Below are 14,889 nucleotides of genomic sequence, written 5' to 3'. Positions count from 1 at the left end.
GTTCTGGAAAATGTTATATCGCCACACATACTGTGCTGTCACACAAAAATCATGAAGAATTGAACAATAGAAGTGCTCTAAAATGACTTCTTTGTTTGACATCGCCATAGGCCTAAAGATCAAAGATACAATAGGGCCCTGAATCTGCTCCTCATTGAGCTGGAAATGACAAAGAATTACTTGAAACTTGTGAGATTGATTTAACCAATGACTCAGGCTAGGGGTGGCCAATATAGCCCTAAAATAATATCACAATATTATTTTTTTAGCAATAGCGATACTCTTGGTGATATGACAAAACACTGAATTATAAAAATATATATTTTAAGGATACACTACTGCACGATACTAATAATGTGCACCAAATATCTCAATATATCCAGGATTAAAGTAAAATATATGAAACTGGACTGATATAATCTGTATCTAATAGATACAGTATATAATGGGAAAATTAGAATTAGAAGTTTGAATTTTTCTGTGAATAAACACTGAAAAAATTGTTGGTACCTAATGTGATAATTAGGGGTGGGTGGTATGGCACGGTATTTCTGGGTATAATATCGTTCAGGCACCTTTGACTACAACAACCTCTCTAAAAGGAGAGGTCCAGGAGGTAACATAGACACAAGGCCATCCTGAAATATTGGCTCAAGCAACCATTTCTAGCTTGTGTCTTACATTAAACCTAAAATAGGTGTCTAGATAATTATTTAACATGAAAGGTATTTAATATATACTTTTCTTGTATTAATAACTATACTTATCTCTATCTAATTCCATTCTTACAGATATGGACAGCTGTGAGAAGTGGCTCAACTGTAAGAACGACTTCCTGCAGAAGTACCTCCACCAGGTCCTGACCGAGCTGCCGAGCTGCCCCTGCGTCTACCCCTCCGAGGTCGTCTACAGCGCCGTCAACATTTTCGACGAGAAGCTTCGCAAGACCTACCGGTGGCGCGACGCCAGCGGCCCCAAGGAACGCCTGGACATCTACAAACCTTCGGCCAAGTTCTGCGTGCGCTCAATGCTGTCCTTTGACAGCACCACGCTGGCTGCTCAGCACTGCTGCTACGACGACCACATGAAGCTCATCACGCGGGGCAAAGGGGCCGGAGCGCCCAACCTCATCAGCACAGAGTTCTCTCCAGAGCTGCACTATAAAGTGGACGTTTTGCCCTGGATTCTGTGCAAAGGCGACTGGAGCCGCTTCCATTCGGTTCGGCCTCCGAACAACGGGCTGCAGTGCACGGAAAACCCTCTGGAGGACGTGTATATGAACGAGCTGGAGGAGGCTCGGGAGTATTGAGGGCCACACTGGGGTGCAGACTTCATAACGGAAGTGAAGGTGGTACTGTTGGTGTGTGCTACAGCTCAATATGGAGCTGTAAATGGAAATTATACTGTATTTGAAACTTCACTGCCACATTTGTAGGGGTTCAGTCTGCCTACTTTTGGATATAGAGATTGATAAGTATATAATGGTGGATTTCGTTGGACAAGAATTGGCTTGAGCTTCGGTGCAGAGAAGGTCAAGCCTTGAAACATAAAGCTGAGGAGACTAAAACATCATGAGAAGGAAGGTCAAAGCTGGAAACTTAATGAGAGGAACTCTACAGTGTTTTATGCCAGCTGAACTGGTCTTCACCTAGACATAGGCTTGGGTTGGTCAAGTTGGTCATTTTTTATTGCGGCAGGTAATCGATAGGTGACCATTGAAAGGTTCTACCATTCTACGCCAAGATCTACGTCTTCCTCTAGGTGTCATCCATGTGATAACAGATTTCATGTGCCATGGCTGTCATAAGACATGACCAGCAAATTATAGATGGTGGGTGTTCCTCTAGTGGTGCATCTCTTAATCTGTAATGCAGTCGCATTACTACGAGATTCCTAGGATTCATTGTAGCCGCGATTGCTGGGCATCTAGACCCTATAGCCTTCCCATCTTTACAACTTTCATAACTACACTGCTGTCACAATTAACATCAATTTCATGAGCCCTACAATAGAACCCTGGTGTACTTAGAGAATTATGCCAGTACAAACTGTTACCAACCATTAACAACAGTGTCTGCAAAAAGATGAATAACTAAATAAAAAATAATTCTAGGGTTCAAGGTTTTTTTTTAATCACCTCGCAATCATTGCTGTAGTCTTCCACAACCGTTTCACAAGCAGTTCACAACATGCCTTCCCTAGCAGAGAAAATGAACGTGATGTAACAAATGTCTTGGGACTCTTCTACAGAGAGCCAAATGCGCACAGCCTGGTTCAGAACTGACAGGACAAGAGAGCAGTGGGGGTTCAAACATGGCATCCTCTGAAACTGTATTTATTGGATTCGTACTGCTCCGTTTTTTCCCCCTCTGCGGCGTGCTCAAAGACTCAGATGTGTCATGAAAGGAATTCCACTCAAGCTGCTAAACTTGCGACGAATCCAAGCAGAATGCTCTTTTGTTGTCTTAGACTTGAAGCTCGCTCCTGGCGCCCCTCCAGCCCGAGCGAGATCAATCCAAACAAATCAAACACGAGCCCTGGTGCCGCGTGCGCGTCTGCTTCAACACATTTCACGCCATTCTTCTACTCTTCCCGGCCTGTATACTGTTACCACAGATATATTCAGATGGGGCGTCATAGGACAATATATATAAATAAATATATACATATATATTTACACAAGGTGATTCGATCTTTGATATGCTCGCAGGGAAGACAGCACTGGAACATAATTAGGTTATCAGACCAGGGACAAAGAGAAGAAGAACTTCTTTCAGGAGGTCAGGAATTTTCATTCAGCGATATAAAAAGGGCTACAGTATTGTTCATTGCTGCATTTTTAGTCTTAAAGAAACATTATTTGTCTGTTAAGAAACCTTTTGAACAGATACAACCACAGAATCACACAAAATAGCAGCTATTTGAAGCTGTTAGGCAGTTGCTGAAACTATATACACTGTATATACAGGGGTTGGACAATGAAACTGAAACACGTGGTTTTAGACCACAATAATTTATTGTGGTGACGGACAGTTCTGGTGGAAACAGGAGAGTTGAGGTGCACATTGAATTCTGCCGTGATTTGATCAGCCGTGGTTTTACGTTTTTTGGATACAATCTGGGTTAGCACCTGAACATCCCTTTCAGACAGCTTCCTCTTACAGCGTCCACAGTTAATCCTGTTGGATGTGGTCGGTCCTTCTTGGTGGTGTGCTGACATTACCCTGGATACCGTGGCTTTTGATGCATCACAAAGACTTGCTGTCCTGGTCACAGGTGCGCCAGCAAGACGTGCACCAACAATTTGTCCTCTTTTGAACTCTGGTATGTCACTCATAATATTGTGTGCATTGTAATATTTTGAGCAGAACTGTGCTCTTACCCTGCTAATTGAACCTTCACACTCTGCTGTTACTGGTGCAATGTGAAATTAATGAAGATTGGCCACCAGGCTGCTCCAATTTAGCCATGAAACCTCCCACACTAAAATGACAGGTGTTCCAGTTTCATTGCCCAACCCCTGTATAGCTGTCCATATATCTGTCCAATTGTTTGTGGACACTCTTCAGATCAATGTCTAAAACTCTATGGAGCCGATTAATACACAAACACAAATCTATTGGCACCATGTGAAATGCTATGAATGAGATACTGGGGTATCAATCTCTCCAGTATTAGGGAATCTGACATGTTGGTGCTCCATCCAATCCTTTAGGGATAAGTTGGGTATTTGGGAATGTCTTGTTGCTGACTGCAATTAAATACTCACAGCAGTGCTCCAAAATCTAGTAGAAAGTGGAGTAAATTCTTTTAATACTATTGAACCCAGAAGAATGCATATACTAGTAGTCGTATGAAAAGGTTTGGACACCCCTGCATAAACAAAATTGCCACTTCTTTGTTTAAAACTACCCTTATAATAATCATTATACCACAGTCATTATACCACCGACCCTGCAATATGCAAAATTGGCTGAGGGGCGTTCTATGAGTGCCGTTATCAGCCGGTAATGCACTGTAATCGTATCTCTCCATGTGTTACTTCGCCACATACAGGTAACCTAGCAACGATACAAGCCAAACAGCGTAACTACAAACAGAGCAGCAATGGAACTATTTTGACTCGCTGAGTGTTTACAACCAAACAGATCGTTCTTTCTTCTCTTCTTTAACCAAAATCGTCCAATAAACAGCAATAATCAAACTGTTTATTGACCTACGGCCTCGTGCCTATAACCACAGCACAGCAGTGCCAATATTAAACGTTATAGCACAAACCTTGAGTGTATTATTGCTTAATTATAATCATTAGAACACAATTATAACACATACATATTCTGTAAAGTCAACAGTGCAGGTCAGTGCACAATTCTATAGTTCCCAAGGGGCAAAATTCACTTCTAACACGTCAGTGTGTATGTTGTTTTATTGCTTACCAATATGCATACCTGTCAAGTTTTAGATTTAAAAATAAGGGATATTTTCCTCTGTCCGCTTAAAGCTGTCCCACCAGCCCAACGAAGGTTCAGTATCTCTTACATTTTAAAACAGGTTTACAAAAAATCTAAAATAACCACAAGTGAACCACTTACACACTACAATTAGATTATCAGAATCTGAACATGTTGTGGACATTCCTACATATGTCATTCTTTTAATACAGCCAAATTAAAAACCCTTTTCTATATCTTTTTTTTATTTAAGATTTCATGTCTTTTTTGTAATAAATGCACTCTTTTATATGATATATTTTTTATTTATTTAATGGATTTAAAATTGAACAAAGAGTGCACAAATTCTGCAAAATGACTGTTGGTGACCTAAAAATTGTATTATGAGCTTTTACTAAAAGGACATGGACCAGATATATTCCATCAGTAAAAATTAGTCCTAAGGGGCCTACAAAATAATTTTTAATTAATACTTCTTCCTTTTGATCACTCCACCCCTGATCAGTTCAGTTAATGTCGGTTCTCTCCACATTTCTAGTTAAACTGAGTCACAAGCTGTAATTTTTTTTTATTTTAAGAGGTTTAATCTGTGTGTTTTATTTCGGAGTATTTTTAAGCAGCTATCAGAAAAATCTCATCACAGTTTCCATGATTAGACTACCGTTACCTTTCTTTTAGAAAAATCGCTGCATGTATGTTTTAACATCAGCAGCTCCGACTAGCTGCCTGAACTCACAGCGAGGAGGGCGGGGCTTCCCCACACTGACCCTCCTTGCAAGCTGATTGGCTGTTTCTCCTGAAAGGCGGGACTTTCTCCTTGAACCGGCTGCACGATTGGTTAAGAGACACAGAGCGGTCAGTGCACTGTATCCTCAATAATATATATTTTTTTATTTTGATAAAATACGGGAAATTTACGGGAAAATACTAATACGGGAGGACGGCGGGAAAGAGGAGTAAAATACGGTAGTTTCCCGGCCAAAACGGGAGACTTGACAGGTATGCCAATATGGCTGTTTAAATAATAATGGTATTGAAGATTAGAAGTTCTCTCATGTGGCAGAGATCCTTTTTGACCCTTCATCCCAACACCAGTATAGTGAATAATACTCCACCATCGAAAAGCCACAAATATAACCGTAGCTAAATGGAGAAGGGCAACACCAAGCATGCTGGGATCTCCCCTGTGAGCATGGCACAGCCACAGTATGTCATAATTAGAGAAATACGTCATTTTAACGGGGATGCCCAAACCTTTGCATATGACTTTGCATTATAATTACTTATGTTACTGTTAATTCTAATCATGGAAAAGATGTGTCCGATAGAAATGTTGAAATATTCCTAGATTTTTTTTATCATATTGCATTCTTTTGATTTTCTTTGCCATTTTTACTTTATTATGATGAAAACAGTTAGTCCTGGTTGCAGTGTAGGACTGTAACCGTGACTCTGGAGTAGAAGCTGTGTTTGAGGGGGGCGGGGTGTAGGTACTTGTGAAGAAAGCGAACATCTATGTAAACACAGCACGCTTTACAGAACCTTGCTGATCACTGGGCTCCAATCAAAGCCCACTTGTATGGGATGTTGTTTTAGCAGCTAAAGCCTCTCCTTTCAGACTGGGCGTTTATCACGATCTGTCTCTTTGTGAGATGTTGAAACCGAACGCTGGGGATTTACCAGCCAAAGGCGTGTTGATGGAGGTCTATTCCATGCTCCACGCTGCAGTAAAAACATCCACATTTGGCGAAGTGACACCTTAACGAGTGAATTCAGACACACTGGGACTCCACCCCGAAGATCTAGTTCAGAAAATAGAGCAACGTCCACACTGGGAGAGTTGGGCTTGTTATAGTCTACATTAATCTACATCTACCTCTTATCACAATATGGAGGTCACGATTTAGTATTTTAAAATATATAGCAACACTGTAGGCAAGAAGATACTGTATATTGCAATTGTTTAAAGCAAAGTTTTGGAAAACTCTCATAAAAACACTATCATATTCATAAAATCTGAATAAAAGACAAGTTTACATTTTTCCAATCAGAACAGTGGGATCTAACAACAGTTAGATTACATCATTGCTATCTAGTGAGCAGGGTTTAAACACTACACCAATCTTTATAAGTAAACTAGCAATTAACCCCTGTGTGGTGTTCATATTTTTTGTTACTCGTTTACTTTGTTACTTGTATTTAATTCAGCAAAATTAAGCAATTCTACATTAAAATGCTTCACACATGCTCGCTTCACCTAAATTGCAAGCAATATAAACAGCTTACATGGTTAATATTTACCCTTTACCTTTCTTATGTTACATTTCTTTTAAAAAGTGCTACTCTTTTTTTTTATTAGTTTTTTAATAAAATGTAAAAGAAAATAAATTTAACTCAAGATATGAGTAGAAAATTTTTTAGTTTCAAATTTACAAATGAAGCAATGTTTATTAGCCCTTGGCCAAACATACTGTATGTAATATAAATGTGTGTGTTTATCGAAAATGTGTTTTGATATGTGTTTTTCACAAAAAATGAGCCAATGCCAATGAGTTTGATTTAGAAAAAATATTTTTTTAGTATCATTTGATGAAAATTGAACACGGGTCCCACAGACCCGAACACCACACAAGGGTTAAAAATGCGGTCCCACTTTACAATAAGTGTCCCTAAGTTCTTTGTAGTTACATGGTAACAATCCATGTAACTACAGTGTAACTACTAGCCCAAAAGCCTACTAGTTCAGACCTAGTCTTTCCATGATAATATTTGATTTTTAGTATATTTAGTATCAAAACACTCAATCAGCTCCATAAGCTGTTAAAGACGTTTATATTTAACTTACCACACACACTATTGCACAGGTGTAAGTACAATCAACCTGGTACACATGTTTAACTTGTACACACACAAGTCAAAATTATCCTTAATACACATGTGTAAATACATAACCTGTACCTTTTTAGTTAATCTGTAACACTGCGTTCTTCATCAGTAGTTACACTGTAGTTACATTGATTGTTACCATGTAACTACAAAGCACTTAGGGACACTTATTATAAAGTAGGACCACCAATGCTGTTCAATACAGTATGGCACAACAAACTGTGTTTTCCGCCGCCAAAATTGAAACACACCAGAAATATACCTGAACATACCTCACCTCTGACACCATTTTAATGAGCACGTGATACGATAGGGCCTTTTATGTTTTTTTAAAAGTCTAAAATTCAACTCAAATTGTTCTATAATTCTATAATTTTGTACAGAAAATGTTTCCGTTCAGCATTTTGACATTCTCTAAACTCTGTTTTAACCCAACAACCTTTTCTACAGAGTCAATTAGGGCCTACAAGCAGTCGTTCATCATTGATCACTTTAGACTAATGCCTCATCTTCATCCAGAAGATTACCAGTGCATTCATTCCAGTGCTGCACAATCTCACACAGTGCAGCTGTGAAAGAGCTTTAATCTCACTGCGTGAGCTCCCTCTGCTCTCTGTTATGGCATGTTTGCCTCACGTTTCAGCACCCTGGAATTCAGGAGCTGTGTGGTATGTGCCCAGGCCGGGAGGTGTGGGTGCGGCCAGCGTGAAGGGGGCAAAGCCCACTATCTGCTCCGCTGGGTACTGGCTTTGACCTGAGCTGAGGGGGGGATTTCTTTGAAGCGCTGCCAGCTTTCCACTGCTGTTTCGTTTTAGCGCAGGGCTCGGGCTGAGAGTGCAGACTAGAGCAGGTTTTCATTGCTTTATGTTACAATAAAGAGTCTATTATGAGCATTACGCTGCCATTGCCAGCGGTACGTGTGAACGTGCTGAAACGGCTGAAGCTAAAACTCGTGGATTCTCCAGAATGTTGGACATGAGCCTCCAGATCTAATCGCTGAAGTGAGAAAAGAGAAGAGTGCTGAATAGCGAGGATCTACAGTACGCTGAGTAAGACGGACAGGCTGGTATCTCCAAATATTCTCCATTGCAGAATTTTCGGTGAAAAGTTTACGTTTTTTTTTTTTTTAATGTTCTTTCAGGAATATTTGATAAGATTGTGTCACTTTTAAGAGATTTCTGAAAGAAAGGCACTTTATTTAAGATAAATAAGGGGATATATCTCTGTGTATATACTATCACATATAGAATAATACCTGTATAATTTTTTTGTTTGTATCATTCGTTATCATTATTGTAAAGGGATGAACTACACAAATGCTGCATTCTTAAAGGATTTTGTAATGTAATGTAATAATGTAAAATGTCTGGCATGTCATGTTCTATTGTTTAGATTTATTATTGTACAGTATTTATTGTCCATAAGATGATCCGTAAGATGCACTATGTGAAGCTGTATGAAAATATCCCGTTCCAGATCGGATGCCTTGTGAACAAAAAACACAAAAAACCCCACAAAAAAACAAAAACAAAAGGGAACGCGTTCAAGCCGCGCCACACACCATGCTACTTCAGTTCATTATATATATATATGTCTGTATTTTTTTTACCAGTTGTCATCTCCTTTGTAACAAGAGCTCTGTAATAAATATAATAAATGTAACGTGGACAGTTAATGTGAACGCGTCATTGCTTTGTCACTTGGTGGTCGGGTAGAGCTCGGAGTCTCTGACAGAGTAATTGAAAAAGCATGCACAGTGTGTGTGTATGTGTGTGTGTGTGTATGTGTGTGTGTCTCTTTGCACGAAACCAAAGTTTTCACACATCCACAGTACCCTGGACACACTTGGTAACTCTGATGAACTTATCCTGTACAACAGAGGTCTTGGTCTTCCATTGCTTGGTCAGTCCTGATGAGGGCCAGTTTCATCATAATGTTTTTGATTGGCTTTGTGACTGCACTTGAGGATACCTTCGAAGTTGTTTTAATTTTAATTTTATTTTTCTTTACTTAGTTGAGTAGTTCTTGCTTTTCATAATCTGGATTAGAACATTACTCAAATATTCACTTTTCACTGTGTACCTGTAACTCTACCTCTTCACTACTTTACTGATGCTCTCAAACACATTAAAAGACAAGAAATTCAAGTAATTAACTCTTGATGAGTTCAGCACAGCTGTTAACTGAAAGCCTGAATTCCAGGTGATTCTACCTCATAAAACTGACTGAGAAAATCCAGCCAAGATGTGCAAAACTGTCTCTATCTAAGAAAGAGGTGCTACTTTAAAGAATCTAAAATATAAAATATACTCTGGTTTGTTTAACACTTCTTGTTCTCTAAATAATACATGCCAAAAGTCATGGGACAACAGTATCATGTTCCATGACTTTTGTCCTGTCCCATGGTAGCTAAAAAGAGTGTGGATTATAACTATCTAACCTGTGGGATATGTAGAAGTCACTTGTCTGTTCACATGGACAATTCTAGCCAGATACCAGCAGTCATAATCATTAGCACCCACTGCACTGTCCACTGTGGGTGGTAATATTAGCCTGTTAAATCATCTTAAATCATGTGTTAAGTCATGTTAAATACAGTACCTGTACAACTTCAGAAAAGGAATGTATCATCAATCGGCACCCACTATCTATCAATACCTTTATCCAACTCCTGTAATTAATATTGCCTTGCCATCAGCACTCTGGCCAGTGTTCAACTTTACTCACAAGATAACATCTCACAAATGATTCAGGTGTGAGTGTGCCATTCTGAAGTCTTTCTGAGAGCCTGAGGTAACATTTCACTATCAATTTCATGATTAGTTCATACTACTGTCTTAATGCAGATGTTTGGTGCAATTAGTGTTTTTTTATAACTATATCTATAACTATATGTTAATATATATTTTAAATACAGTGTCTACAGTGAATTTATAGGATGCTAAGTCGAGAGGAGGTGGGGCTTCAGGCATGTTCCTCCTCCCAAACTTCACTTATTTCATAACTGGCAGATGGTCTAACCCAGAGCAACTTATAGTTTAATAATGTCACAGAAAAATGCAGTGTGAGGAATCTTGCTAGCATGTTCTGCTTGCCCAGACAGGGTAACGAACCCCAGCCTGACATGAGGAGGACACAGGTGTTATCTACTACGATGCACCACTATAATAATATTAACGTCCTACCATTGACTTTTTAAGCACTTTTTTCATTTTCTGCCCAATTCACACACTCAAATCTGCTCAAGGTTTTCTACTCAAGCAGAAACTGAACTAGAGGCAGTTTCTCATTAGTTGCTGAGTATAGTATTGGAATCTTCCAGAGCTGCTTGTGCCAACACCCCGGTTGCTCAGTATAATATGGGAATTGTCCCAATCGGCTTGTGAGTATAATATGAGAATCATCTCAAGCCATTTATGCCAACACCCCGGTTGCTGAGTATAATTTGAGAATCTCCTGGAGCCACTAGTGTCAACACCTCAGTTGCTGATTATAGTATTGGAATCTTCCAGAGCTGCTTGTGCCAACACCCTGGTTGTTAAATATAATATATCACACATCCAAATTTACGCAAGGTTTTATACTCAAGCAGTTTCTCATCAGTTGGTGAATATAGTATGGGAATCTTGCTAAATTGCTTGTCCCAACACACCTGTTGCTAAGTATATATAGTATTGGAATCTTCCAGAGCTGATTGTGCCAATACCCCGGTTGCTGAGTACAATATAGGAAGTGTCCAGAGCCGCTTGCTGAGTATAATACAAGAATCTTCCAAAGCCATTTGTGCCAACACCCCATTTGCTATAAAAATGATATGGGAATCTCCTGGAGCCACTTGTGTCAACACCCTGATTCTGTCCTAAACCAAGTAGAAAAGTCCACATTTGCCCCAATTCAAGTTGCCCATTAGCCAAGTTTGTGCTAATTCTTTATTTTATATGGGCAGCATGACTAAAATCAATGGTTGAGAGCTAGTTAACCAGCTAGTTTACCAATATAAGGTATGTTTTCGTCTAGATGAGCATGTTGTCAACCACAGTACACCATTTGAAACCATCTACCTGCAAATACCTTGAGGTCTTGAGCTAGTTTTTGTTTTAGCAGGGTATAAACTGACACTTCAGTTCTTTAAAAAGAAAAGAAAAAGCCACAGTCAACAAAAACAACGTTGGCTTAAAAAAAATGGCTGCATCATAATGTGGTGCTGAGATTGGGTTACCGGAGGGAAGAAGAGAGAGGGAGAGCTGGTCCTCATGGGGCTTACAAAGCTTATCACTGAATAGTTATCTAGCTATGTAACCGCCATCTGGTGCACTAATAATCTAATTGCCTCCACATTAAGCACTGCCTGAATGTCGGAGCCAGGACACAACCTGACTCGAGTCCAAGTCAGGTGCTGCTGGAGAGGTCAGTAACCCCTCTCTCTCTCTTTCCCTCCCGCTGTGGCAGTTAATACATTTCCTCAATAGTTCAGTGAGGTCTGTCCAGCTGGCTCCGGGCTCAGATACTTGCTTACATTTTATATGACCTCCGTGGCTGCTGCTCCTTTTCTCCTCTTCCATAAAGGCTGTTTTCCAGCTTCAAGAGCCCTACAGACAATGCTGCGGTCACCGCAAGGTCACGCCGAGGGCTTCCGAGGCACGGCTGATGCTTTTGTTTGATGATACTGCAGTTAGTGGCCTTTCGCTTTGACGTCAGTAGGAAATGAGGGCCAGATACGAAACTCTACATGTGTAGAAGGACGGGGGAGGGGAAGGGCTTTTTAAAGTAAAGACATCCAGTGAACAGTTTGTGTACCGTGCTGGGTAGTAACAGAATACATGTGATGACGTTATAAAGCCAGGATATAAAAATCAGTACCTGTGTTTCATTAAGGCTACAGTAAAAATGCAAGCAGTCTTATAAATATAGTGATTACTATCAGGAAGTACATTATAGCATTGTATCATTAAGATTATTAATCTTACAGTAAGCTTTTGCAGTCATTGACAAACTTATTTATTAATTAATGCACCCTCTATTGCTGCAAAATGTCTCAAGCAGATATGTAAATTATTGCATGTGTGGTCTGATTAGACACTGGGTCTTGCGACAAGAGTATGTAAAAATGCTTCCCTACAACAACTAGATATACCTCTATAGTAGGGGTCAGCAATTAAGTTTGGCTGCCGGCCAGATATTTTCCAAGTCGCTACTTGGAAATCAGTTTTGTAAAATGAAGTGTAATGGGATGGAGTGCTACAGACTAGTAGCTCTCCAGCCCAGTGGGTTGTTGAACCCAATTGCAGAACAATTTAATTCAAAGCAGCAAACCCAAGAAGAAAGGAATGCCGGGATTGAACCCGTGTCATCAGGTTTGCGGTCCAATACTCTACCGTCGCCCAAGCTAGTGAATTGGAACACAGCCAGGAAAAATGGCCTTATAAGGAGATAGGGAGCCCAAGAACGGGCAGAAAAACGAGAACTGGCAGAAACTAAAGTCACACCAAGTGTGCCAGAGAGACAGGGGAGGAATGTAAACAAAAACTAGCCAGAGAAGCATTTTATATATACACTGCCTGGCCAAAAAAGAAAATCTCCACCTGGATTTAAGTAAGTAAATGATGTGGGGTTGGTTGATGCTGCAGTTGGTCTGCAGGTTTAGGTTCAGCAACAGTATGTGCTGAAAGAATGAGGTCAGCTGACTACCTGAATATACTGAATATAGACCAGATTATTCCTGGATCAATGGATTTATTTTTTCTTCCCTGATGGCACGGCCATATTCCAAGATGACAATGTCAGGATATATGGAGCTGGAATTGTGAAAAAGTTCAGAGTTCAGGGAGCATGAGATCATCATTTATCATTTTCACACATGGATTAAGAGGGAGTTCACCACAGAGTCCAGATCTTAATCTCATTGAGAATCTTTGGGATGTGCTGGATGGAGAAGAGCTGCTTTGTGCAGTGGTCAGACTCTACCATCATCAATGCTGCTGCAAGATCTTGGTAAAAAATGAACTAATCAGACATCCCAAGTTGCAAAAGTTGATTTCAGGGAGGTTACCCACCCCCACATCCACCCCACCCCCACCCCCGCCAAAAAAAAACAAAACAAAAAAACTTGCGCACACACACAAAAGGATAATGAAACTTTACATTTATTTTAATTATTTTTACTTTTTTATTAATAAATTTACAGTATTCAGATGTGAAATACTTTCTTTTTGGAAGGCCCTGCCTCTGCTTCCCTTTTTTTTTTTTTTTTTAAAAAAAGCCTTTATTTGAGAAAAATTGACAGTTACAATATCACAAAAAATTGCACAACATCAAAAACTCAAAAAACAAAAATCTGCTTTCTCTCACTCACTGAACAAATCCCGTCCGGGAGGGGGGAAAAACACTGCCCGCCCACACTAAAAACTGATTGGCTGTCTCACAGACTCTTTGCAGAGAACAGGCCAATCAGAACCCTCTCTGTTTTCTCTCTCTCCTTCCCACACGCGATAAGAGAAAAAAAGTCTGTGGCCTGTGTGCGCGTTTGTGTGCAGTGCACTCTTGGGTCACTCGTTCTGAATTCCGGGAGATTATATGTGACTCGCGGGCATCACGGAGCCACTACCGAAATGTGGGAGACTCCCGCAGCTTCAGGGAGACTTGGTTTGTCTGACTAATGCAAGACTGGATTGAATGCGGTCAAACCAAATATGATAGTGTGTGGCAAAATATTTCTTTTTTGACCAGGCACTGTATTATTTTAATATATAATTTGTTCTAGAGTTACCAAATATATCAAATGCAATCTTTTTTTTAATTCATTTTTTTATTCTTCTTAGAATATTTTCTTTTTATATTATCTTGTATTCTTCTTGGTAGTAGTAGTAGTAGTAAACATATTGCTAAGCTTACTTAATGTGTGTTTAAAGTACAGTTGGATTGGCATCTTATAAATAAAGGCATCTTATCTTATTCACCTGAAGACATTTTGACCAGTTGGCAGAAGTAGATCAATTCTCTCACAGCAGTGACGGTATGGTACATGTGTTAGGGATGCATCACTGTGTTGTAAATTTCTTTTTTCCAGAGATCCGAGGGTGGTGTTGTGGAAAAGTGCCTTCAAAGCACTCATTAGTGTGATTGCAGTAATGCAATCACAGTATTGTTCTTCTTAAGTCTTATTAGTGTGATTGCAGTAATGCAATCACAGTATTGTTCTTCTTAAGTCTTATTCTTCTTATTATTATTATTATTATTATTATTCCACCTGTTTTTTGTCCGGTTAACTAGTGCCGCAGTTTTCGAAATATCGACTTCGTTCAAAAGAGAAAACGTGCGTCCATATCGGGAATGGTGGGCTTGTATACAGCTTTCCGATCGGACTTACGTTTTTCGTAAAAACTTCGTAAGTACGCGTTTTTTTGCCCATAGAAAATGAATGGGCAGAACTTTGCACGTCCGTGGACGTCGCAATTTTTGAAATACTAAGATGAAACCAATTGAGGACCTGTAGAACTTATTGAGCTCTTTCCGAAAATATGCGTTACGAAAAGTTACGACGTACGGATTTCGT

At 39.7% G+C, this 14,889-nt stretch overlaps 1 protein-coding gene across 1 annotated transcript in view; it reads left to right on the top strand.

The window, feature by feature from the left end:
• ism2a (isthmin 2a) overlaps nt 1-9,012 on the top strand; it is a 64,148-nt gene extending 55,136 nt beyond the window's left edge. Inside the window, exon 6 of the mRNA XM_022673267.2 lies at nt 792-9,012. Within this exon, the coding sequence (XP_022528988.1) occupies nt 792-1,309 (518 nt within the window). The 3' untranslated portion in view covers nt 1,310-9,012. The remainder of the gene's footprint in view (nt 1-791) is intronic.
• Nucleotides 9,013-14,889: the final 5,877 nt, after the last annotated feature.

Source organism: Astyanax mexicanus, chromosome 14 (genome assembly GCF_023375975.1).
Source record: "Astyanax mexicanus isolate ESR-SI-001 chromosome 14, AstMex3_surface, whole genome shotgun sequence".
NCBI classification, from domain to species: Eukaryota; Metazoa; Chordata; class Actinopteri; order Characiformes; family Acestrorhamphidae; genus Astyanax; species Astyanax mexicanus.
The sequence above is the reverse complement of the archived record's forward strand: the minus strand, read 5'-3'. Positions and strand labels throughout refer to the sequence as shown.